The following is a 27,246-nucleotide window of genomic DNA, read 5'->3' on the forward strand; positions in this document are numbered from 1 at the left end:
ATGTATGGTGGTGACATCCTGTGTGGCTCTCGTGAGTGTGGGTCTGGTGTCATTCCTCATGTTAGGGACTCGTTTGTCAATAAGGATGGGTTTCCAAATGGCTGGTAGGTAGGAGGTATCATCTCGTTTACACACCTCCACCCAATCAGTTCACACCCCCACTAGCAGTTAAAAGGAAGAAACAGCTGCGATCACACATTGCTCCTAGAAGCACGAAGCCGAAAACACAAGCCTGAAAATGACGAATGAGACTTCATTGAAATGTCACCATATATATACATACATACATACATACATACATACATACATACATACATATAAAATGTTTTACTATTGGGACACCTGGTCTACCCCAACATATGGGAGGGGGCATTCTGCTCCCTTTCGTCTTTCAACTCCAATCAAGGGACCCTCAAGCAGTTGCATTCACAACAAACCATTTTATACCAAATTTATATTTTGCTGATAAAGAAATGAAGGGAGACTAGTATAGATCTATTTCAAGCTTTTTAGCTTTCATCAGCTAGCCATACCCTTATGAACTTGGATTCCTTCATGTTAGGCAGTTGAATTAACCTTCTGAGCCACAAGCTATATATATTAATTATACCAAATTTATATTTTTGCTGATAAAGAAATAAAGGGAGAATAGCTGATGAGAGCTAAATAGCTCGAAATACATCTATACTAGTCTACCTTTTAAAAATATAAATTTGGTATAAAATGCGGCTGCTTGAGGGCTCCTGGATTGGAGCTGAAAGGCGAAAAGATATACTGGTTGTATCAGCACCTTTTTAAATATATATAATGTTATACATCCTAATTACGACCATTTTTCTCTTAATCATACAGTATAGCCAATAGGCCCCATATTTTAGTAATGTGCTTTTTCTCCTTTGTCTTTAATTTCCATCGTTAACCTGTCCATTTTGGCACATTCTAATATTTTCTTTAGTACCATTTCCTCTGTCGGTATACTTTCGTTTTTCCAATTTTGTGCATACGTAATTCCGTTTCCGCTGTTATTACATGTAACATTAAATATTGAATTACTCATTCTTTTTACATTTGGCCTCAAGCATTGCTGAATGGCAAATTATATCTTGCCTATGTTGTCACACACCACTACAATTATTTTACTTCATGTATTTTACTTCATGTGCTTTGAGCTTTTCTTCCTTCAGATGCTAGAATTTGAAGCTTGTAGAAAGGGATTTTGGATTATCTCCCAATTTATTATAATGTAACACTACATTGTATTTAATATTACAATTATCAGTGTATATTCTTGTAAAATCACCTGAAGACTGCCAGAATCAATATTCAAGCTTTCTCTTAGAATCAGTGTTCAAGCTTTTTCAGATAACGAGCAGATGGAAGAGTCAATTATAAATATTGATATTTGCTTCCACATTTCCGAAAGCCAATTCATAACACAGGAAGTTTATAAGAAGAGATTAGATAACCATTTGTCTGAAGTAATGTAGGGTTTCCTTCCTAAGCAGGGGGTTGGACTAGAAGACCTCCAAGGTCCCTTCCAACTCTGTTAATCTATCTCTCTTGTGGAATCAAAACACAGGACTCAAAATAAATAATCAAGGCTCACTGCAGTGTTTCTTATTCAATGTGCACAGGAGAAACTCTCCAAAGTATGTTAAGATAAATCTCTGTAGACAAAAGGATGTATCTAGAGCTATGCAGGACATCTCAGGAAGGAGGGGAAAACTCATGGATAAGCAACAGATAAAGTAAGCAAATATATTTGTAGGTAATGGATTTTCCTTCTCCTGCCCTTCTGCCATCTGCTTATCATCAAGAGAACTAAGGGGAGAAATAAAACAAGAAAGCAAGAAAATATGGGCTAGTTGGGAATGCCAGATGTTGGAAAGAAAACATCCGCCATTGGTACTTGAAGGACAAATCTATGCAGATTGTCCTGAGAAGAAAACAGGCTGCAGCTCAATAAGCCAAATTCCTTATATCTCTGTACATCAACTTGTTTAGATGATTCCATTTGTGTAAAAACCTCTTTCCTTGTATTCTGTAGCTTCACCATTTCCTGAAGAATCCTCAGATCTACAACAACACCATAGAAGGAATGTATTTGGATAGAAATGGAGATTTGATGGCTGACTTTGACATTGTGAACTGGGTGTGGTTTCCTAATAAGTCGACCACCAGAGTGAAATTTGGGAGTCTAGACAGAGAAGGAACCATTGGAGTCAAATTCAACATCAACAAGGAAGCCATCAGGAGCCCTCAGTGGCTCAATCAGGTAGAGGAAGAGGTGTCCCATCTCTTTAGTTTTGTTCATCATCTCAATCAGTATTCCACTCCATCCAAACAGTATATAAGCCTGACTGCCTCCAAATTCATGCTTCAGAAATATATTCTTTCATTTATAACCAACAAAGGAAAAGATGCTTTATGACTTATTCAGTAGAAGACTTTGGTCTTCGGAAAAAATAATGTGGGGATGGAGGGAAATTGAAGCAGGATTTAAGAGGAGGGGAGAAGTAAAATCAATTGAATTACACATGTTCATTTGGACATGTATACATTCAAGAATTTGACCTTATTTGGTAGAAGAAAAGTACAAAACCCATCATGCTGAACAAATCCAGAATTCTAATTTCTCCTCCATATGATATGTTTTTCCAAAGGTTTCTCTGACAGCCTTCCAGAGACAGTACTCCAAAATAAAAGCATATCTGACTATCATTTTTCCAGTTTCAAGAGTAACTTTTTAGAAAATTCTCTGGAGTGGCCACCACCACATGGCCCAGAGGAGAAACAGAATGGTCCACTTCTAGTCCATTTTTCACATGCCTCTTGTATTTCCCTGTAAGGTCCTGCCTCTCCAGTCCTCTCAAGAAAGCAGTACTCATGAAACAAAAGCCATTTCAAAAGGAAACTTTTATTGGAAGATTGTGATAGCAAGTGATCTAGGCAGGAATTAAGTTTCCCACTTAATTCTGTAATTCATTCACTGTAATTCATTTCATAACTATCAGTTTTGCAGATGCTTCTTAATGCAAATTCTCTTCACTTTCAGCCCTTGCCTCACTCCCAGTGTGTGGAGCCTTGTCAACCTGGCTATTTCAAGGTGGTCCAGGAAGGAAAACCAATCTGTTGCTATGACTGCGTCCCTTGTGCAGAAGGGAGCATTTCCACCCAAGAAGGTGGGTGAATGGGAATCAAAACAGTTCTTGGGATAGGAGCAAAGATTCCTGCAGATGTTTGCTAAGAAGATATTTCTAATTTGGGTATTGGCGTGGGAGGGAGTATTAATTTTACTCTCAGAATTAATTTCACCAAGGATATAACAATAATATGAGCTGGGAGAATGCATTGGAATGAGAGGTTAAGTGTAGAAGAAGCCAAGCAGCTATCAAGAAGCATATGTGACTTTGTGAAGGATCAGTTGAAGTGACATGAAGCAGCCCATTCTTTCACCATGGCAAACAGAATGATGTTGCTTCTACAGTATGAAGCTCTCCATTGAGATAAATTAATCTCCAATGTCAGGGTTCCAAGTAACACCCCCAATGAAAGAAAACTCCGAGGCTTGACTTTCCTCAAAGTTACATTTTATTGAAGATGTCATATTGGCACATCTGGGAAAACCCAAATCTGAAAGCTTCCAGGTTTTCCTCACCCAAAGAAAAGTTCAAGTCCCTGCCCAACACTCACAAGTCAATCACATGGCCCAATCCAAACACCATGCTGACTGGAGATGCCTCCAGTTCTAACCCTCCAGGTGCAGGGCAAGATGTCCTTGACTTTTTGAGAAAGGAATGTTATTATGACTACCGGTATATATCACCCATGCTCCATACAATCCCCCCACCACAGTTTCCCACAGTAGTAAATATGGCAGGCCTGAAGATTCAATAAAAAAGATGGTTTCAAGGCCTGACAGCCAACTCACACAGGACCTAGTCAGTAATCTTGCCATCTCCTCCATTCCAGGGTGGACTCGGGATAGACACATTTCTGCCTAACCATCTTCCTCCAAAGTATCCAAGCAGTAGGCAAGCATGATCTGTGTTTCCTGTGGAGTAGCTATTTGGGGGAATACATTGCTACCGGAGAGGAACCTCTCCTCATTATGGCGATTAGAGAGAAAACCAGAAAACTTTAACTGCCCCTTTTTAATCATTAACCATTGGGATTTGGTGGGACAAAATGAAAGCAAAAATAGTTGAACAATATTGTTATTGAGTTTCAATTTTATCTTCCAATTAATGGATAATGGGACAAATCAAACTCCATTTTGGAAAACCAGAATATTCCAACCTTGTCAAATTGGCTAGTCCTAGTCCATTAGAAACCTTCCAACATGATGTAGATCAGGGGTGTCAAACTCAAGGCCCATGGTAAATATTACATTTGTCCTCTATAGATGCAGACCACTGCACCAGATGTCCAGACAATCAGTATCAGAACAAGCATCGAGATCAGTGTATCCTCAAAACTGTCACTTTTTTGTCCCATCAAGAGTATTTGGGAATTATTCTTACTTTCTTTGCCCTATTCCTGATCTTAACCACAATTTTAGTCTTGGGAATCTTCATTAAATTCCAAGAAACTCCAATTGTCAAAGCCAACAACCGGGATCTCTCCTATATCCTCCTGGTCTCCCTTCTTCTTTGCTTCTTGACTTCCTTTCTCTTCATTGGTCAGCCAAGGAGAACCACCTGCCTTCTCCGACAAACAATTTTCAGCATCATCTTTTCAATTGCTGTGTCTTCCGTCTTGGCCAAAACAGTAATGGTGGTACTGGCCTTCCTGGCCACAAAGCCAGGAAACAGAGTGAGAGGGTGGCTGGGCAAGAGTCTGACCAACACCATCATCATTTCTTGTTCCAGTGTCCAGGTTGTCATTTGTTTCACCTGGTTAGGAGTCTTTCCTTCATTCCCTGATTCTGACATGTATTCCCAGCCTAGAGAGATTGTTCTGCAGTGCAATGAAGGCTCTGTCACTATGTTTTATGTTGCCCTTGGTTACATGGGTTTTCAGGCTGCCATTTGCTTCACAGTGGCCTTCCTGGCCAGGAATCTTCCTGGGTCCTTCAACGAAGCCAAGCTGATCACCTTCAGCATGCTGGTCTTTTGCAGTGTCTGGATCTCCTTTGTGCCTACCTATCTCAGCACCAAAGGGAAATTCACGGTTGCTGTGCAGGTCTTCTCCATCTTGGCTTCCAGTGCTGGGCTGCTGGGTTGCCTCTTCATCCCTAAGTGTTACATCATTTTGCTGAGGCCAGATCTGAATACAAAGGAACAACTGATGTTCAAAAGTGAAGTAAAAAAGTGATGCTGATGGATGCTCTGGGGGTATAATTCCCACCCAATTTAATTCTCACCCATTGGGTACTTTTCAGGAAAAAACACTATCAGGCTGCTTTTTGAAGTGATCTCCTGCTTAAGCCTAATTTCCATGTTTTTATGTTTCTGTGTCTGTTAGCATTATTCATAATTTTGGGCTTCATTATCAGCCTTTAAGTGAAGACGTTATTAGAATTTTATTCTGGCAGTGTTGACCTCCTTTTAGATTTTAGGAAAGCATACTTTTCTTCTGTTTTTCATGGGGAAAAAAATCAGCCTTTTCAAAACTAAAAATTAGTCAGTGTATTCTGAAAGTAATTGAATACACATGGAAGTTTTAAGTAAAATACTAATCTATCTTGGAAAGAGCATGATGTAACCCATAAATTTACCACATGTGGAAAGTAATATCTCTAATCAATTTTTTCTATTGTTCACTTGTCAAATGTAATAAATGTCTTTCATTCTTTCGTTGGTTTCTTTCTGATGTATCACATGTACCAAATTTTTGTATCATTTGCTTCTGTACCCTATTAAAAGACTTGGATTTCCCCCATTCCATAAATGCTTTTCACTGTGCCTGCGATTTGTGTTTTTGGGTAGGGCTGAACCAGTGGTGGGATTCAAAATTTTTCACTACCGGTTCTGTGGGTGTGGCTTGGTGGGCATGGCAGGGCTTGGTGGGCATGGCAGGGGAAGGATACTGTAAAATCTCCATTCCCTCCCTACTCCAGGGGAAGGTTACTGCAAAATCCCCATTTCCTCCCAATCACCTGGGACTCAGGAGGCAGAGAATAGATGGGGGAGGGGCCAGTCAGAGGTGGTATTTACTGGTTCTCCAAACTATTCAAAATTTCCCCTACTGGTTCTCCAGAACCGGTCAGAACCTGCTGAAACCCACCTCTGGGGTGAACAGCTTACTTTTACAAAAGGAAAAATTATTTTTAATCTCTCAGATTCAGAGAAATAAGGCCAAACAATTGGGGAAAATAAAGCTGCAACATAAATGGTCATCACCTTTTTTTTTTAATCCAAGGGACATTAATTCACTAATAAAATATTTATAATTATTAAGATCTACCAAACAGGTAGAAGAAAGTATTTTTTCCCCCTATAATCTATCCTGTCTAACAATCAAAACTATAGATCAGAAGTTCATTTCTTTTTATTTGTGGGGTCCTTGGTGCTCCCTATGCGGGCTTGTTTTCTTGCAGATGTTTCATGTCCCAAACTAGGTAACATAGAATAGTGCATCTTACACTCCGAAAAATCAGGTAATTTTACTGAAGATTCCATGTGGGTACAGGAGAAAAGTCAGTTCTAATGATTTCCTGTCAAAATAGCATAGGAAAACTTTCCCTTTTTTTTTTTTTTCATTTTATTAGATTTCTATACCACCCTACTCCCGAAGGACTCAGGGCGGTGCACAGCCAAACAATAAAAACACATACAATACAAAATTTAAAAAATAGAATAAAATCAAATTAAATAATTTTGGCCCCGACAAATTTAAAACACCAAACTTTTAAAACCAATTTAAAATTGAATATATAAATACTAAAAGATATTTAAAATTTTAAAAAAAATTCCCCCTGGACCTCCCATTGTCCATTGTCCACCATGCATTTGCACTTTCTTTGTTTTGGGAACAGTCTGTCTGCCTCGGACTTCCCCAGCTGGTGACCTTGAGATATTGGATCTGTCTCAGACTTCCAGTTGACACACTGGCATTCCAAACTTGCATTCCAAAGAGCCTTGTGGCACGGCAGATGAAAGCACTGTAATTAACATTCAGCTGCCTTCAATTACTGCAAGTTCAAATCTCACCAGGCTCGAGGTTGACTCAGCCTTCCTTCCTTTCTAAGGTAGGTAAAATGAGGACCCAGATTGTGGGGGCAATAAGCTGACTTTGTATAAATATACAAAAGTATGAAGTCTATTGCTTAACGGATTGTAAGCCGCCCTGAGTCTCCGGAGAAGGGCGGCATATAAATCAAATTAAAAAATTAAAAAATCCTTCCCAAGCCTCCCTTAGATTCCAAGGCCTTCCCTTCCCCCTCCTGTTATAGTTGTCTGGTTGCAAGCAAGGCCAGATCCTGAAGATGAAACTCAAATACTTTGGCCTAATTAGAAGTTCTGACTCACTGGAGACGAGCCTAATGCTGGGAACGATTGAGGGCAAAAGGAGAAGGGGATGACAGAGAACGAGGTGGCTAGATGGAGTCACTGAAGCAGTAGGAGTGAGATTAAATGGACTCCAGAGGATGGTAGAGGACAGGAAGATCTGGAGGAACATTGTCCATGAGGTCACGATGGCTCAGACACGACTTCACAACTAACAACAAAAAAACAAGACTGCGTAGCGAGTCAACCATGACAGCAGTATTGCAGGCTAACTCACTGCTCATTCAGCAGGAGTTCGATCCTGACTGGCTCAAGGATGACTCAGCCTTGCATCATTCTGAGGTCGGTAAAAGGATTACTGGGGGCAAGATGGTGACTCTGTATACCATGTTTCAGAAAAAACCTTTGTTCCTGCCTCTGAAAGCCTCCAAAACAGTTTCAGAAAAAAAAGCCTCTGAAGCTCTGTTTGGGGGTTTCTTTTCTGAAGCTGTTTGGGGGCTTCTTTTCTGAAGCTTCATTTCTGATGCTCTTTTCAGCCTCTGAAACCTCCGTTTGAGAAGCTGGGGGGGGCTACATTCAGAGTATAAGACGAACCCAGATTTCACCCTCTTTTTGGGGGGAAAAGGTGTACCTTATACTCCCAAAAATACGGTACATAAATAAATAAATAAAATAGAGGAGATCCTGACTGTTAGCTTTCAGTAAGTGAGTTTTTGGGAATTAAATGATTCCCAAGATTAAGCCTGTTACCAAAAATAGAAACAAGGCAGTGGGAAACTACAATAATCCCCAAATTTTCTAGATAGCAGAAATTCAATCTTAGCTATGCTGTCATCTCAGTTGATGTTTGAAGGGTGATCCACAGGAAATCTGGTGTATTTTTCAGTATTTGAAAAGAGCAAAATAGTGTTTACCATAAAGCAGATGTCAGGATTCCAACCGATGCCCTAATTAAATCATGAGCCTCGAGCCAAGCTTCAAACGAAATCCAATTATTTATTAGGAGCTTCATATCAGCACGTTCCAAGTGAAGCCAACTCTGACCCCACGTAATTTACTTTCCACCTCTGACCCTGTTTTCCCCCTCCCCTCAAGGTATGTCATCAGTCACATTCTTCATCGAAGAAATTTCACGGGTTGTAGAGATCACTCCTCTCCGGCCACTGTGGATAACTATGGAGACAGCCTTAACAGAGATATGGCTGGAATGTGCTTTTGTTTTGACAGACATGCTGCCTCACCGCAGGTTCAGAGTTCGTTTTCCCATCCCCCTTGCCAATGGCAACTCAAGAGCAGGCCAGAGATGCATTCTGAGTTCACAGCAGATTCTTCTTCCATCAGATTCACTGTTGGAGTGAAACTTTTGATGGAGTGGATGAAAGTGGACAAAGATACCTACAGGAAAGAAGGGAAGGAGAGGAGAGGAGAGTAGTGGAGAGGGAAGGGAAGGGAAGGGAAGGGAAGGAAAGGAAAGGAAAGGAAAGGAAAGGAAAGGAAAGGAAAGGAAAGGAAAGGAAAGGAAAGGAAAGGAAAGGAAAGGAAAGGAAAGGAAAGGAAAGGAAAGGAAAGGAAAGGAAAGGAAAGGAAAGGAAAGGAAAGGAAAGAAGGAAAGGATGAGTTTTTTTTGGAATCTCCTTTCCTGGATGGAACCATTTCTAGGGAAAATCAGAATTCATGATTTGCAGGAGATATTTATGGAAGCAAAGTATTTAAGACTCAGGGTGAAATGCTACTCATTCGATTTTCATTTTGGCAAAGGAGTACAGATAGACTTTTCTACCTGTTGGATCAGTATGAAAGAACCAGCGATGTCTCATGTTGAGCATCTCTGTTTGAGATTATATAGCATGGGAGAAATTTCTTAGAAACTCTTTGACTCTTTTCTTTGGCTCTTCCAGATAGAAAAGGGACATATTACATGAATGGATGGATGGATGGATGGATGGATGGATGGACGGACGGATGGAAATCTGGACATCTATTTGATTTGTATGCATTCAATTCTAGACAGATGCACAGCAGCTCACAATAAAAAAATGAAGTATCCACCCTAAAACATAACACTCTTAATAATAAGGAATGCACAGTAACTTTAAGGCCACATCAGCATCACAATGTTCAAATGTCCACAGTAAGAAAACAGTAAATTCATCACGTGTAAAGCACAACTTTATAAAATAAAACAGTCACATATAATAGTATAAAAGAAAAACAATTGGAAATCAACCCTTCAGAATGATACGTGTCCCAAATGCCCACAGAACAATTTGGTTGTGGATGCTTTCTGGGAATCCACTACATTGAGTTACATTGGGACTTTTTCAGTTGGATCCCAGTTCACCCTGCAGGGAGGACTTTGCAAAACTCCTACTTCCCCAGCTAATTATTACAATGATAGCGATTTCTTTCTTGCCTTCTTGCTAAATGTCGAGGGATTCTTTTTCCCTCTGGAAATTGTCTGAAGGAGGTCAACAGACTCAGCAGCAACACATTCAGCATCAGGAAAGTTAGTGTATAAGTTGTCTTGTCACCCTGGAAAGCTGGACTGAGCTTCATGGACACCAGGAGCTCTACTTCTGCATTGGTCCAGTTTCCATCATTGGGGAAGTTCTCTCTGGACTTCATATTATATTAGAAAAGTCAGTCTTGCAGCAATCTGGTTTCAACGTCTCCAAATGCTTCTGCTCTCCTGATTCTGAGATCAGATGCAAGGCAGGGGATTCTTCGGCTAACCCAGAAATGAACCCACTGCTTCTGCTTCTGATGGAGCTTTTGTTGCCCCAGGCAGCCTGTGGGATGCTTGGCAACAAGTGCTTCTTGACTTTGGGAAGGGATGCAAGAGACCCACTCAATCATTACAGGCCAGGAGATCATCTCATTGGTGGGCTTTTCTCTGCAACAAATAGTCTAGAACCCGAGCTGCAGAATTTCAGTTTGAGTCCTTCTAAAAAGGTTCATCAGTAAGTCTCATAATGTTGATTGATGTTATATTACGTTGCCTTTGAGGAAAAATGGGGATGGAGGAAGGCAGTGAGGTTTTATTTTATTTTATTTTATTTTATTTTATTTTATTTTATTTTATTTTATTTTATTTTATTTTATTTTATTTTATTTTATTTTATTTTATTTTATTTTCAGTTAGTTTGTCAAACTTGTACGAGAAAAGTGGTATAATTATAGACATGAACACAGGAGATGCGTACAAATAAATGGGGATGGTAGGACAGGGATGGTAGGCACGCTGGTGCGCTTAAGCATGTCCCCGTACAGACCTCTTAGGAATGGAGTGAGGTCCATGGTAGACAATTTAAGGTTAAAGGTTTAGGGATTTGGGGAAGTAACCACAGAGTCAGGTAGTGCATTCCAGGCATTGACCACTCTGTTGCTGAAGTCGTATTTTCTGCAATCCAATTTGGAGCAGTTTACCTTAAGTTTGTATCTATTGTTTGCCTGTGTATTATTATTTTTCCCCCTTTTTTTTCCCTCTCCCTCCCCCTCCCTAACCCCCCCTCCCCACCCATCCCCCCGTGACTTCTTCATAACAAAAAAAAAAAAACCCAATTCATAACAGATTACTTACTCCCTCCTCTAAATATTGACTTTTACTTGCTAAAAATATTATTAATATTATAACATCCCCCTTTATCCATACATTTCAGAAAAGAAAAAAGAAAAAGAAAAAAAAAAGACATTATACTATAACATTATAGAATAACTTCTAATTTGGCATAATAATATTATAACTCCCAATTTGGCAATAATCTGCCCTTTTTCTCCTCTCCCAAACTGTATCCATATGTTATTGCAACAATTCATGACCACCTTCCACTTTAAAACTATACGATAAATCCTACTTCAACATTTAATCTTCTATATATATTACTATAACATTTCAAAGCGGTCTTCCCCATAAAATCTAGTTTAACATTTATTCCACTCTATCCATTTTCTCCACTCCCCTAAATATATCACTTAAAAATCCCTTTTCTTAGACTAATCAATCTACTAACTAGCTTATTCACCCACTATCATACAAAATTACCATACACAACAATTCTTAATATCTTTGATATCTTTGATTCACTGCCCACACTACTTAAGAATATATGTCTATATATTCCATTATATCTAAATAAAAAAAAAGGAAAAGACAATAACTTTAAATTTATAGTCCATATAATATCTTCTTTGAGGTCTTTCCACTGGATTGGTAGAACCAACATCCATAATAGGGTAACGTAGCTTGCTAGTGCAACAGTTTATTCAGAATCTTCAATCATGTCTGCCCCCATCAGTAATAAATATCTTCTTATATGTATAAAGGTAAAAACAACCACCCGAGTGACATTATAATTATATTCCATATAGTAATAGTTGTGGGTTTCATCAGGATTATTGATTCCCATCATCGTAGTGGGTAACAACCCGATCTTCTGCATGCCCCAGCATAATTCTCTTGCCTTGTGATTCAAGATAATTATCATATGTTTATCAACCCAAAAAGAAATTCCAAAATGGATAATTCAAATCCATCAGGCTCTTTTCACGTCCCCGGATTACGGCCATGCAGAGATCTGCCACAATCCTCAGGATAATATTAACCAATACGTCGCCTCTTTTATGTTTACACATAATCATTCCTATTTTAAAGTCACTGGCTTCACTGTTGCTTAATTTAAAAATTTCTATTTTTATGCAACCTATTTCTTTTTTTCTTTTTTTCTTTTTGTGGGTTTGATTTCCATCCTGGTTTCCTTTCTACAAATTGTATATCATCTGGTCGGTTTTCGTTCTGCTTTAATTGGTCTTGTTGGTTTTGTTTTTGTATCTCATGTTTCTTTTTTATCCCTTGTATATCCCCTAATTGGTTTCCATGCTTATCCTTGCCTTGATCAGTCATCACATTAAGGTTAGATGCCACTTCTCTCAAATTTGTAGATAGTCCAGCTGGGGTGTCCGATAAATCCAAAGGCAATTCATCTGGTACAGTCTCTATAATTCGATATTTTACCTTTATTTCCAGCTCCTTCTGCTTATCCTGTATTATATCTGAAGATGTTAAGTTCATTTTCAACCTATTTTGATAAAATTCTTCCGCTCTTTCAACAGTATTTAGCTGGTATCTTTCTCCTTGATATCTGAATATAATACCAACTGGGGCGTCCCACCTAAATGGGATATTTCTCTTTTTTAACTCATTCACCAAAAAACCAAATTTCTTCCTTTCCATTAATATCTTAGGTGGGAGTTCCTTGTAAATCCAAATCTTTCTTCCATACAATTGCAAATTAGAATTGAAGGAATTTTGCACGATATTATTCCTAATTTCTTTATCTGTAAAATAAATCACCACATCTCTAGGCAGTTGCCTTTGCTTGGCAATCCAGGAATTTATTCGGTAAACTCTGTCAATCCTACAAAACACTTCCTCAGGTTGAACCTTTAAAATCCCAGCTAGAATTTCAGAAGATATTTTCCTTAAATCATCTCTATTATTTTCCTGCAAACCTCTTAAATTCAAGATAAATTGGACAATAGAACTCAAAAAATTGAAAATGATCTGATAAACACTCAGGATAATAGTTCAGAAGAAAAACCTAAAATGGATGCTGATCAAAAGTCTGGTAATGTAGAAAATCTGCAACAGAAGATTGAAAAAGAGATTTTAATGGTACAATATAATTTCACAGAATATGCGATAAGATTAAGAGGTTTGCCTGTGTATTATTGTGGTTGAAACTGAAGTAGTCATTGACAGGTAGGATTTTGTAGCAGACAATTTTGGTTACTACGCTTAGGTCAGACCGTAGTCAGCGTAATTCTAGATTGTCCAAGCCCAAAATTTCAAGCCTGGTGGCATAAGGTATTCTGTTGTGGGCAGAGGAGTGGAGGACTCTTCTCATGAAATACCTCTGGACTTGCTCGATTGAATTAATGTCCGATATACAGTGTGCATTCCAGGCAGATGAGCTGTATTTGAGAATTGATCGGGCAAAGGTTTTGAATGCACTAGTTAAAAATTTGATGTTAATAAGAAGTTCCGCAAAATTAGGTTAACAACTCTTAATGCCTTTTTGGCAATGCTGTTACAGTGAGCTCTGGGGCTTAGATCATTTGAGATGAGTACTTCTAGGTCCTTGACAGAGTGAGGTTATTTATTTACTTAGATCAACAGTCACATCTGTATACAAACAGCATGAAGTGGAACACATTCAGCAGATGAAACAAAAGGAAGCTTTAATGCTCAGCACCCTTGTCCAACTGATCCCTACATGGACAACTTGCTTTCACCTTTCAAGGTGATTAGCTTGGGAGGTCATGGTTATGGTCTCAGCATGGCCATCAAAGAAAAGGACAGGACCTCTAATTGGTCAGTCCCAATTCAGAGAAAAGGCTGACTTCTTTCCTGAGTCTTTTCTAGAAGATAGCTATCAGAGTCTCCTTTGGACAAGATTGGCGGCACGTAAATCTAATATTATTATTAGTATCTGTTGTTGCTACAGTAGCCAGGAGACCACAATGCTATTGCAGAGTAGTAGTTCGACATGCCTCATAAATCAAATAAATTGAATGAATAAATTTTCCAGAAAGATAGAACCCACAATTCCAAAGACATCAGCAATCAGTTCCTGGGTGCTTCCAGTCTTTCTCCAAAATTCTCTGCTATTGTTTTCTTCAATGATCCATGGATTTCTCCAAAGTCACCACAGCTAGTTGTCATTTCCTTTATGTGGACATGGGCATCTTCAGTTGCTCCTTCTTAACTCACCACTGGTTCCACTGATATCAAAGTGCTTTGAGCAGACCCTCTGTTTTCTTTATCCACTCGCTCAAGCAAACAGGGATCCAGACCATTTACTCAAGAGAAAATGGGAAAGCTGGTACTTCTGCTCAATTCTTAAATGCTTTCTTTTCTGCCCCAACTTCATTCACACATTCAGTCTCATACACACCCATACATGCACACTTTAAAAATGTAATACATGCATAATGGCCCTTTGATGGAATCTCAAATCCTGGTTCCTACATGGTGAGGTCCATGCAGATTTCTGAGCTACATTTTCAGACATGGTTTGCCAAAATCTTTTCCTGCGATGTTTTTTGACTTCTCAAACTAAGGTTGAGTGAATAGTGCAAGTGAGAACAGTGCCCAGATTGTCTGGAGTATGTCTGTTATGACTTTCAAATAATCTAAGTAGAGAAGAGGAACTTTGGGGACAAAAACCTGTGCAGTCACAATAGCACATATGAAATGCATTAACAGAATAACAGAGTTGGATGGGAAGACCTTGGAGGTCTTCTCGTCTAATCCCCTGCACAAGCAGGAGACCCTATACCCGTGATGGCGAACCTATGGCACGCGTGCCACAGGTGGCATGTGTACCCATATTGGTGGGCAGGTGAGCTCAGCTCTGGCACACATGCACATGCCGGCCAGGTGATTTTTGGGCCTCATGGGCCCACCAGAAGTAGGGAAACAGGCTGTTTCCTGCCTCCGGAGGGCCTCTGTGGGTGGGGAAGGCCCGTTTTTCTTTCTCACCTGGCTCAAGATCCTCTCTATGCATCTGGGGAGGGCAAAAACAGCCTTCCCTATTCCCTCAGAGGCCCTCCAGAGGCATTAAACGGCCCATTTCCCAACTCCCGGTTGGACAGGAAGTGACGTTTTTGCTGTCCCCAACCTCCAGAGACTCCTGGAGAGGTGGAGGGGGGTTTCGCGCACATGCGCAGGGCAGGATGCATAGAATTATGGGTGTGGGCACACACACACACATAGACCTCCCCCTCCCTCCCTTCCTGGCAGGGAAAATTGCCTTGCGATGGCAAAATGGTTAGCCATCACTGCCCTATACCATACCAGGCAAATGGCTGTCCAATCTCTTCTTAAAAACCTCCAGTGATGGAGCATCCACAATTTCGGGAAGGAAGCCCTTCCACCAGTTAATTGCTTTCACTGTCAGGAAATTTCTCCTTAGTTCTAGGTTGGTGATTTCACTGAATGTAACATCATGGCAAAATCCATGTATCTTTTCAGGAAAACAGGTGTGTTGTACTGGAAAATTCTGTCCTTCCTTTTTGCCATTCAGGAAATCAACAAAGATCCTCTTCTCTTGCCCAACCTCACCCTGGGTTATAATCTCCATGACAACTTTCGAGACAGAATGTTGACATTGGATGGTCTGTTGGATTTGCTTTCGACTGGAGAGGCCAATGTTCCCAACTACAGCTGCGGAAGGAAGAGAAACATGCTGGTTCTGCTGGAAGAGACCAACTCTGATATATCCATCCTTATGGCTGCCATATTGGGCATCTATAAAATTCCACAGGTATAGAGCCAGTGAATGTCTGCAAGTTTATTCCAGAGCAGTTCAAGGAGATTTTCTCCTTACAAATGTTAATTCAGCATGGATTAAGATGAAGAATTAATCTTTATGTCATCTTTCAGTCTCCCAGAAAGAGAAGCACAAATATTGATACAACCATAATTAACAGTTATAAATTGAATACAAAATTAATTTGTAATATTTGACATTGCTCAGATCTTGCACTATGCAGGCTCTGAGGAAGCATCAGCTTTTCAGAAAATGAGATCTGGATTTCTTCTTAACATCCATTGTTGACAGTTACGTTTTCTGCATTTCTGATCCCCTATTAAATCCACCAAGGTAGACTGGAATCTTCCAGCCACTACCTAAGCCCTGACATTATCTTTTCAGGATCTAATAGGTCTTCTTCTTCTGCCACATCCGTCATCAGACGTTGGTGATCATGTTGGCAAATCCTATTTTTGTCAACAGCCACATGAAAAAGTGCTGCTGAGTTTTGTCCAAACCAGTCCGTTAGGTTTTGAAGCCACGATGCTTCAAAACATAAATCTCTTTTTTTTCCCCCTCCAGATCAGCTACACTTTTATTTCACCAGTCCTGAGTGATAAAACTCAGTTACCTTTTTTCTACCGGACCGTCCCCAAAGAAGGTGCTCAAAACCTGGGGATTGTTAAATTGCTGCTCTATTTTCGATGGACATTCATTGGCGTCTTTGCTGCAGACACCAATAACGGAGAACATTTCATTAGGACCTTCGTTCCTGTGCTGGCTCAGAATGGCATCTGTGTTGTTTTTTCACAAATCATATTATTAAAAGATGAGAAGTTCAAACATCTGATTTCTGTTTTCAACCTGTGGGCCCAAATCAATGTATTGGTTTATTACTCAGAGTTTACGTTCATCGAGGGAGCCCTTTTCCTAGAAAACATATTAAAATCCTTGCGAAAGCCTATTGAAGGGAAAGTTTGGATCACAACCGCTTTGTGGGATCTCACCATTGAATTATCATATAATACTCTCTCTTTCAGATACACCCATATCATTTTTTCTTTTCTTATTCAGACCAGCCAAATGTCCCAATTTGACAATTTCATGGATTTCTATCTTTTTCTCAAAGCATTTATGACTAAGAAATTTCACTGTTCATATGGGAAGCCTGCCTTGTCTGTGAAAGGCTGGACAAGGTGTACAGAGAAAGAGAACTTGGAGACTTTACCTCGGCAGAAGATTGAAAAGACCTTCTCTCTAGATAGCTCCTTAACTTACAATGCCATCCAGATTGTGGCACATGCCTTAAATGTGGTCAATTCACCCCGATCCCAGAGGACAAGGATGGAGAGAAAAGACAAGGTGGAAGTTGAAAACATTCAACCATGGCAGGTATTTCCTTATCGGTTCCATGTATGTTGCTAAAGGCGACATCTAGATGGTGAACATCGTGAAGCACTCTTTGAGAAATGTCATATACATTGAGAAAAAAATACCTTTTATGAATCATTTTCTTTCATAAGATCCCTTGTCCTCCTCTTTCACACACACACACACATATATATATATATATAATGTTTTTCTATCGAGACACCTGGCCTATCCCAACATGGGAGAGGGGGCATTCTGCTCCCTTTTGCCTTTCAGCTCCAATCCAGGAGCCCTCAAGCAGTCGCATTCACGACAAACCATTTTATACCAAATTTATATTTTGCTGATAAAGAAATGAAGGGAGACTAGTATAGATCTATTTCAAGCTTTTAGCTTTCATCAGCTAGCCGTACCCTTACGAACTTGGATTCCTGCATGTTAGGCAGTTGAATTAACCTTCTGAGCCACAAGCTATATATATTATATCGACTTCATCGAAACGTCGCCAAGAAACCTTCAATTTTACGTGGGACAAGACCCGAATAACCAAAGACCTATATATATATTGGATTCCTGCATGTTAGGCAGTTGAATTAACCTTCTGAGTCACAAGTTATATATATTAATTATACCAAATTTATATTTTTGCTGATAAAGAAATAAAGGGAGAGTAGCTGATGAGAGCTAAATAGCTTGAAATAGATCTATACTAGTCTACCTTTTAAAAATATAAATTTGGTATAAAATGGTTTGTCGTGAATGCGGCTGCTTGAGGGCTCCTGGATTGGAGCTGAAAGGCGAAAGGATATAGTGGTTGTATCAGTACCTTTTTAAATATATATAATGTTATACATCCTAATTATGACCATTTTTCACTTAATCATACAGTATAGTCCGTAGAAAAAAAAAGAAACTTGATATTATATAACATACTTATATCTATTGTTTCCATAGTTATAACATAATTCTCTATACATTTAGCACTCTTATATATTTTAATTTGCAGTTATGTACAGTCAAATAATTATATTGCTTGCAATACATATTCTTCTATATAGTTTTATACCTGTTTTTGTTTCTCGCTTACTGACCCTCTTTCATCATGAATTTTCTAAGCTTTGCATCTATTATCTAGCCAATAGACCCCATATTAAGTAATACGCTGTTTCTCCTTTGTCTTTAATTTCCATCGTTAACCTGTCCATGTTGGCACATTCTAATATTTTCTTTATTACCATTTCTTCTGTTGGTATACCTCCATTTTTCCAATTTTGTCCATTCGTAATTCGGTTGCCGCTGGTATTACATGTAACATTAAGTATTGAATTACTCTTTCTTTTTACATTTGGCCTCCAGCATTGCTGAATGGCAAATTGTACCTTGGCTATGTTGTCACACACCACTACAATTATTTTATTCCATTTATTTTATTTCATGTGCTTTGAGCTTTTCTTTCTTCAGATTCTAGAATTTGATGCTTGTAGAAAGGGATTTTGGATTATCTCCCAATTTAATATAATGTAACACAACATTGTATTTAATATTAAAATTATCAGTGTATATTCTTGTAAAATCACCTGAAGAGTGCCAGAATCAATATTCAAGCTTTCCCTCAGAATCAGTGTTCAAGCTTTCTTCAGATAACGAGCAGATGGAAGAGTCAATTATAAATATTGACATTTGCTTCCCAATTTCCTAAAGCCAATTCATAACACAGGAAGTTTATAAGAAGAGATTAGACCATTTGTCTGAAGTAGTGTAGGGTTTCCTGCCTAAGCAGGGGGTTGGACTAGAAGACCTCCAAGGTCCCTTCCAACTTTGTTAAATTATTATTATAATTATTAAATTATTATATTTCCAGGACTGAGTTGTACAAACTGATGCTGTGTCTTCTACAATAAGGAGACATTTTCTGACAGTGTTAACAATCAACCAATGGAACAGCTTGCCTTCAGAAGTTGTAGGAACTTCATCATTGGAAGCCTTCAAGAAGAGATTGGACTGCCATTTGTCAAAAATGGTGTAGGGTCTCCTGCTTGGGCAGGGGGTTGGACTACATGACCTACAAGGTCCCTTCCAACTCTGATAATCTATCTCTCTTGTGGAATCAAAACACAGGACCCAAAATAAATAATCAAGGCTGACTGCGGTGTTTATTATTCAATGTGCACAGGAGAAACTCTCCAAATAATGTTAAGATAAATCTCTGTAGACAAAACGATGTATCTATAGCTATGCAGGGCATCTCAGGGAGGAGGGGAAAACTCAAGGATAAGCAACAGATAATGTAAGCAAATATATTTGTAGGTAATGGATTTCCCTTCTCCTGCCCTTCTGCCATCTGCTTATCTTCAAGAGAACTAACGGCAGAAATAAAACAAGAAAACAAGAAAATATGGGCTAGTTGGGAATGCCAGATGTTGGAAAGAAAACATCCGCCATTGGTACCTGAAGGACAAATCTATGCAGATTGTCCTGAGAAAAAAACGGGCTGCAGCTCAATAAGCCAAATTCCTTATATCTCTGTACATCACCTTGTTTAGATGATTCCATTTGTGTAAAAACCTCTTTCCTTATATTCTGTAGCTTCACCATTTCCTGAAGAATCCTCAGATCTACAACAACACCATAGAAGGAATGTATTTGGATAGAAATGGAGATTTGATGGCTGACTTTGACATTTTGAGCTGGGTGTGGTTTCCTAATAAGTCGACCACCAGAGTGAAATTTGGGAGTCTAGACAGAGAAGGAACCACTGGAGTCAAATTCAGCATCATCAAGGAAACCATCACGAGCCCTCATTGGCTCAATCAGGTAGGGGAATAGGTCTCCAATCTCTTTAATTTTCTCCATCATCTCAATAAATCCCCTCCATCCCATGATCTCAATCAATCCCCTCCATCCCAAACAACATGTAAGCCTGACTGCCTTCAAATTCATGCTTCAGAATTATATTCTTTCATTTATAACCAGCAAAGGAAAAGATGCTTCATGACTTATAGAGTACAAGACTTTGGTCTGTGGAAAAAAAATGTGGGGATGGAGGGAAATGGAAGCAGGATTTAAGAGGAAGGGAGAATTAAAATCAATTGAGTTACACATGTTCATTTGGACATGTATAAATTCAAGAATTTGACCTTATTAGGTAGAAGAAAAGTACAAAACCCATCATATTGAAGAATTTCAGAATTCCCATTTCTCCTCCATATGATCTGTTTTTCCTAAAGTTTCTCTGACAGCCTTCCAGAGACAGTCCTCCAAAATGGAAGCATGTCTGACTATTATGCTTCCAGTTTCAAGAGTTACTTTCTAGAAAATTCTCTGGAGTGGCCACCACAACATGGCCCAGAGGAGAAACAGAATGGTCCACTTCTAGTCCATTTTGCACATAACTCATTTGTTGGTCCCTGTAAGGTCCTGCCTCTCCAGTCCTCTCAAGAAAGCAGTACTCATGAAACAAAAGCCATTTCAGAAGGAAACTTTTATTGGAAGATTGTGATAGCAAGAGATCTAGGCAGGAATTAAGTTTCCCGCTCAAAACAGTAAAGTGCAGACAGAGCCCCTCCCAAAGCCCAATACATCACCAAGCCAATCTCGAAGTGTAAAGATATTATGAGATACTCAGACTGAGGAGGTGATAAATGCCGGTCTCCAAGGCAACGCTGCTGCTCTTCTCTGGAGACGAGATAAGCTATGAGACCTGATAATCCCATTCCAACACTATAATTCATTTCATAACTAATAGGTTTTGCAGATGCTTCTGAATGCAAATTCTGTTCACTTTCAGCCCTTGCCTCACTCCCAGTGTGTGGAGCCTTGTCAACCTGGCTATTTCAAGGTGGTCCAGGAAGGAAAACCAATCTGTTGCTACAACTGCGTCCCATGTGCAGAAGGGAGCATTTCCACCCAAGAAGGTGGGTGAATGGGAATCACACAGTTCTTGGCATAGGAGGCAAAGGTTCCTGCAGATCTTTTCTAAGAAGATATTTCTAATATCTTCTAAGTATTGGGGGATTATTAATTTAACTATCAGAATTAATTTCACCAAGGATATAACAATAATACGAGATGGGAGAATTCATTGGAATGAGAGGTTAAGTGTAGAAGAAGCCAAGCAGCTATCAAGAAGTATATGTGACTTTGTGAAGGATCAGTTGAAGTGATATGAAGCAGCCCATTGTTTAACCATGACAAACAGAATGATGTTGCTTCTACAGTATGAAGCTCTCCACTGAGATAAATTAATCTCCAATGTCAGGGTTCCAAGTAACACCCCCAATGAAAGAAAACTCTGAGGCTTGACTTTCCCCAAAGTTACATGTTATTGAAAATGTCATATTGGCACATCTGGGAAAACTCAAATCTGAAAACTTCCAGGTTTTCCTCACCCAAAGGAAAGTTCAAGTCCCTGCCCAACACCCACAAGTCCATCACATGGCCCAATCCAAACACCATGCTGACTGGAGATGCCTCCAGTTCTAACCCTCCAGGTGCAGGGCAAGATGTCCTTGACTTTCTGAGAAAGGAATGTTATTATGACTACCTGTATATTTCACCCATGCTCCATACAATCCCCCCATCATAGTTTCCCACAGTAGTAAATGTGGCAAGCCTGAAGATCCAATGAAAAAGATGGGATCCAGGCCTGACCGCCAATTCACACAGGACCTAGTCAGTAATCTTGCCATCTCCTCCATTCCAGGGTGGACTCGGGATAGACACATTTCTGCCTAACCATCTTCCTCCAAAGTATCCAAGGAGTAGGCAAGCATGATCTGTGTTTCCTGTGGAGTAGCTATTTGGGGGAATACATTGCTACCAGAGAGGAACCTCTCCTCATTATGGTGATTAGAGAGAAAACCAGACAACTTTATCTGCCCCTTTTTAATCATTAACCATTGGGATTTGGTGGGACAAAATGAAAGCAAAATTAGTTGAACAATATTATCATTGAATTTCAATTTTATCTTCCAATTAATGGGTAAAGGGACAAATCAAACTCCATTTTGGAAACCAGAATATTCCAACCTTTTCAAATTGGCTAATCCTAGTCCATTAGAAACCTTCCTACATGATGTAGATCAAGGGTGTAAAACTCAAGGCCCATGGGTTGCATCCGGCCTACAATGTGGCGGGATCCGGCCCATGGGGCCATCCTGGTCTACCCAATGAGAAGAAGAAATCTCAGGCTAGCATGGCTTCCCAGAGCGAAGAGGAAAGATCAAGCCAGCGTGTCTTCAGCCCAGTCTACCCAATGGAAAAAGGAAAGATTGGGCCAGCGTAGCTTCAGCCTGGTCTACCCAATGCGAAGAGGAAACATGCTAGCAGTTTGGGGAGTGGCGTCAAGCTGGCCACACCCACCCAGCCTACCTGACACCCCCCCCCCCCAAGGTCAACCATAGCTCTGATGCAACCCTCAATGAAATTAAGTTTGACACCCCTGATGTAGATGGTTGTCCCTTCTCCCCTTTTGCTTCCTAGAATTGTCTCCTCTCAAATTCTGCCCCGAATTTAGTTACACTTTATCAATTTGAGACACATACTAATGCAAATAAGCACAGGTATACACATACTCCTAATTTTTTCTCTCTGCCTCCCATTCCCTGCAGATGAATACACACACAAATTCAGATGTAGGCTTCCTAATTTCAAAATCTAACTCCCATCCTATAAATCCATGGAAAATATTAACGTTCTGTCTCTGTTCCCCACACAGGTAAACACACAACCAGACACTCCTGCCAAGATTTTATTAAGCAATCCATCTACAAACCCTTGAAGATAAGAGTTTTGGCAGTAAACTGCAAAATGCCTGCCAAGTCAGATTTCACTCACAGTCAGCAAGAGAGAGAGTTTCTCCTCAGTCCAATTCAGTAGCAAAAAGTAATCCACGAAGCATGAATTGACCAGGGTCCAATCCAGATTTCAGGTAATGTGATGTGACTCTCAGGTTTTTAACTTTGACCATCACAAAGCCTGAAGAGCAATCACACCCCCTTTTATTCCTTGTGGGGTGTGGCTCAGTGACTCAGCTCAATCTCTGGCCCTTCCACGCCTCTTTTGTTGCTGCGCACGCTTCTCCCTCCGACACTGCCTGGGATAAAGCCAGGATTCATCATCCTCGCTCCCTATCTGTTGTTGTTCCGATATGCTTTCCTCCTGGCATATCCCAGGCTGTTCCACTTGGCCTTTGGATGGAACCTGAGGCATTGCCAGAGGGGAGGGTCCTGGAGAGGGAGGCCTTATCAGTTCCTTCCCATCACCTTCTGAATCTCTTCCTCTGTTAGGACAGGCTCGGGAGTCGGGGTCACAACAATTACATTTTTCCTCTATAGATGCAGACCACTGCACCAGATGTCCAGACAATCAGTATCAGAACAAGCATCGAGATCAATGTATCCTCAAAACTGTCACTTTTTTGTCCCATCAAGAGTATTTGGGAATTATTCTTACTTTCTTTGCCCTATTCCTGATCTTAACCACAGTTTTAGTCTTGGGAATCTTCATTAAATTCCAAGAAACTCCAATTGTCAAAGCCAACAACCGGGACCTCTCCTATATCCTCCTGGTCTCCCTTCTTCTTTGCTTCTTGACTTCCTTTCTCTTCATTGGTCGGCCAAGGAGAACCACCTGCCTTCTCCGACAAACAATTTTCAGCATCATCTTCTCAATTGCCGTGTCTTCCATCTTGGCCAAAACAATCATGGTGGTGCTGGCCTTCCTGGCCACAAAGCCAGGAAACAGAGTGAGAGGGTGGCTGGGCAAGAGTCTGACCAACACCATCATCATTTCTTGTTCCAGTGTCCAGGTTGTCATTTGTTTCAGCTGGTTAGGAGTCTTTCCTTCATTCCCTGATTCTGACATGTACTCCCAGCCTAGAGAGATTGTTCTGCAGTGCAATGAAGGCTCTGTCACTATGTTTTATGTTGCCCTTGGTTACATGGGTTTTCAGGCTGCCATTTGCTTCATAGTGGCCTTCCTGGCCAGGAATCTACCTGGGTCCTTCAACGAAGCCAAGCTGATCACCTTCAGCATGCTGGTCTTTTGCAGTGTCTGGATCTCCTTTGTGCCTACCTATCTCAGCACCAAAGGGAAATTCATGGTGGCTGTGCAGGTCTTCTCCATCTTGGCTTCCAGTGCTGGGCTGCTGGGTTGCATCTTCGTCCCTAAGTGTTACATCATTTTGCTGAGGCCAGATCTAAATACAAAGGAACATCTGATGTTCAAAATTGAAGTAAAAAAGTGATGCTGATGGATGTTCTGGGAGTATAATTCCCACCCAATCAGGGGTGGGTTCTAAAATTTTTTACTACCAGTTCTGTGGGCATGGCTTATTTTGTGGGCGTGGCTTGATTGTCATGTGACAGTTATTTAGGATTTAGCAGAGGTACTGGTCTACCAGGCTTTTAACTGCTTGCAGAGCTGTACCGATCTACCCATTTATTTTTGCAGGCATTGGTCTACTCATGTATTTTTGCAGGCACTGGTCTACCAATTTATTTTTGCAGGCACCGGTCTACTCATTTGTTTTCTTTTAACACTGTTGGGCAGCCCTTTGAAGCCCCGCGGCAAGAGTTTAAACAGTTTTTTTCCCTCTAGCCATTAGCAGGGACCCAGGAGGCAGCAATAGATTGAGGGAGGGGCCAAATAAAAGGTAAGAATAATGTGGGGGCGGGGGGGCAGAACCGGTTCAGTGACATCATATCGTCACCGCTACTGGCTCAGCGGAACTAGGCGAAACCGGGAGGAACCCATCACTGCACCCAATATAATTCTCACCCATTGGGTACTTTTCAGGAAAAAACACTAACAGGCTGCTTTTTGAAGTGATCTCCTGCTTAAGCCTAATTTCCATGTTTTTATGTTTCTGTGTCTGGTAGTATTTTGGGCTTCATTATCAGCCTTTAAGTGAGGATGTTATTAGAATTTTAGTCTGGCAGTGTTGACCTCCTTTCAGATTTTAGGAAAACAAGTTTTTCTTCTGTTTTTTCATGGGGAAAAAACAGCCTTTTCAACAACTGAATCTTAGTCAGTGTATTCTGAAAGTAATTGTATACACTTGCAAGTTTTAAGTCAGATACTAATCCATCTTGGAAAGAGCATGATGTAACCCATAAATTTACCACATGTGGAAAGTAATCTCTAGTCAATATTTTCTATTGTTCACTTGTCAAATGTAATAAATGTCTTTCAATGGTTTATTTCTGATGTATCACATGTACCAAATTTTTGTATCATTTGTTTCTGTACCCTATTAAAGGACTTGGACTTCCCCCATTCCATAAATGCTTTTCATTTTTTCACTTTTCATTGTTGGGATGGCATGGTATAAAGGAACTAAAATACAAGGGTATTTTAGAAGACATAAAATATGTGAAGCCTTATGGTTGAATTGGGAGAGGGTTAAAAAAGGTGAAAGAAGGTTTAAAAAAATCACTACTTGAAGATACCAGTCTGGGTATCTACAATCGAAGCATTCTCATATCCAGTGGTGTTTAAAGGGAAACAAATTATAAGATATAAGGAATTATTGGATGAAAAGGGTGAACTTAAATCAAAGCAAGACATGGAAGATCAAGGGTATAAGATGGATTGGTTTTCATTCATGCAAATACTCTCTAGATATCGAGAAGGCCTTAAACAGGAAGGCTTTTATAATGTATTGACTAATTTAGATAAGATTTTGATGGGTTCTGATGATCATGTAATTAAAAAGCTCTATGGCTATTTGCTAGAGGTTAAACTGGAAGAAGAATAAGTTAAAGAATCAATGATAGCATGGGGGAAGAATTTTGGTTATGGTATTGATTTAGAGAAATGGCAAAAATTGTGGTCACATAATTGTAAAATGACAATGTCTACAGCATATAAGGAGAATTTGTATAAGATGTTTTACAGGTGGCACCTATCCCTGTCGAGAATAGCCAGAATGTTCCAGAATAAATTGGAGAAATGTTGGAAATGTCATCAGACCCCAGGATACTATTACCATATATGGTGGACATGTGTAGAAGCAAGGAGATATTGGACTAAGATACACACGTGATTAGAAAAAATGATAAAGAGACATATTGACTTTAAACCAGAGATATTTTAATTAGGGATCATACCGGAGACATATAAAAAACAACTGCAATATTTAATTGTGAATCTTTTGACAGCAGCTAGAATTATATTTGCTAAAAATTGGAAAGGAGAAAAGTTACCTAATGATGAAGAAATTATAAAGAAAATGATGGAATGTGCTGAAATGAGCAAACTGACGTTTGAAGGAAGAGAACAGGAAGATAGACAATATTATTTGATATGGGATTTATTTTATCAATGGATAGAGAATAAGAATTGGAAATAATTATGATATAAATGGATGTTGAAATTTTTGGAAATAAGATGGAATATTTAGTGATAAATTGAAGAGAAGAGAAGCACAAAAATACCACTGACTGATACACTGTCTATAATTGTATGGAATGATTATGTTTTTATGTTTTGTTTTGTTTGTGTTTTTGAAAATAAAAAAAATGTTTATCAAAAAAAAGTTCGGTGTTTCTGTGGGTGTGGCTTGGTGGGCATGGCAGGGGAAGGATACTGTAAAAATTCCATTCCCTCCCCACTCCAGGGGAAGTTTACTGCAAAATCCCAATTTCCTCCCGATCAGCTGGGACTCAGGAGGCAGAGAATAGATGGGGGCGGGGCCAGTCAGAGGTGGTATTTACTGGTTCTCCAAACTGTTCAAAATTTCCCCTACTGGTTCTCCAGAACCGGTCAGAACCTGCTGAAACCCACCTCTGGAGTGAATAGCTTCTTTTACAAAAGGAAAAAGTGTTTTTTTAATCTCTCAGATTCAGAGAAATAAAGCCAAACAATTGGGGAAAATAAAACTGCAACATAAATGGTCATCACTTTTTTTTCTTAATCCAAGGGACATTAATTCACTAATAAAATATTTATAATTATTAAGATCTACCAAACAGGTAGAAGAAAGTATTTTTTTCCCTATATTCTCTCCTGTCTAACAATCAAAACTATAGATCAGAAGTTCATTTCTTTTTATTTGTGGGGTCCTTGGTGCTCCCTATGCGTGCTTGTTTTTTGCCGATGTTTCATAGGTA

General features: G+C 39.7%; 1 protein-coding gene across 1 annotated transcript; it reads left to right on the forward strand.

The window, feature by feature from the left end:
- LOC139309994 (vomeronasal type-2 receptor 26-like) lies at positions 1–24,380 on the forward strand. The gene is made up of 7 exons (XM_070934176.1): positions 1–60; positions 2,048–2,275; positions 15,500–15,775; positions 16,346–17,155; positions 19,721–19,948; positions 20,922–21,048; positions 23,470–24,380. Exons 1-7 carry the CDS (start codon positions 1–3, stop codon positions 24,378–24,380), a joined length of 2,640 nt encoding a protein of 879 aa, XP_070790277.1.
- Positions 24,381–27,246: the final 2,866 nt, after the last annotated feature.

This window comes from Pituophis catenifer, unplaced genomic scaffold (assembly GCF_029215685.1).
Source record: "Pituophis catenifer annectens isolate HBS135680 unplaced genomic scaffold, rPitCat1.0.hap2 SCAF_2, whole genome shotgun sequence".
NCBI classification, from domain to species: domain Eukaryota; kingdom Metazoa; phylum Chordata; class Lepidosauria; order Squamata; family Colubridae; genus Pituophis; species Pituophis catenifer.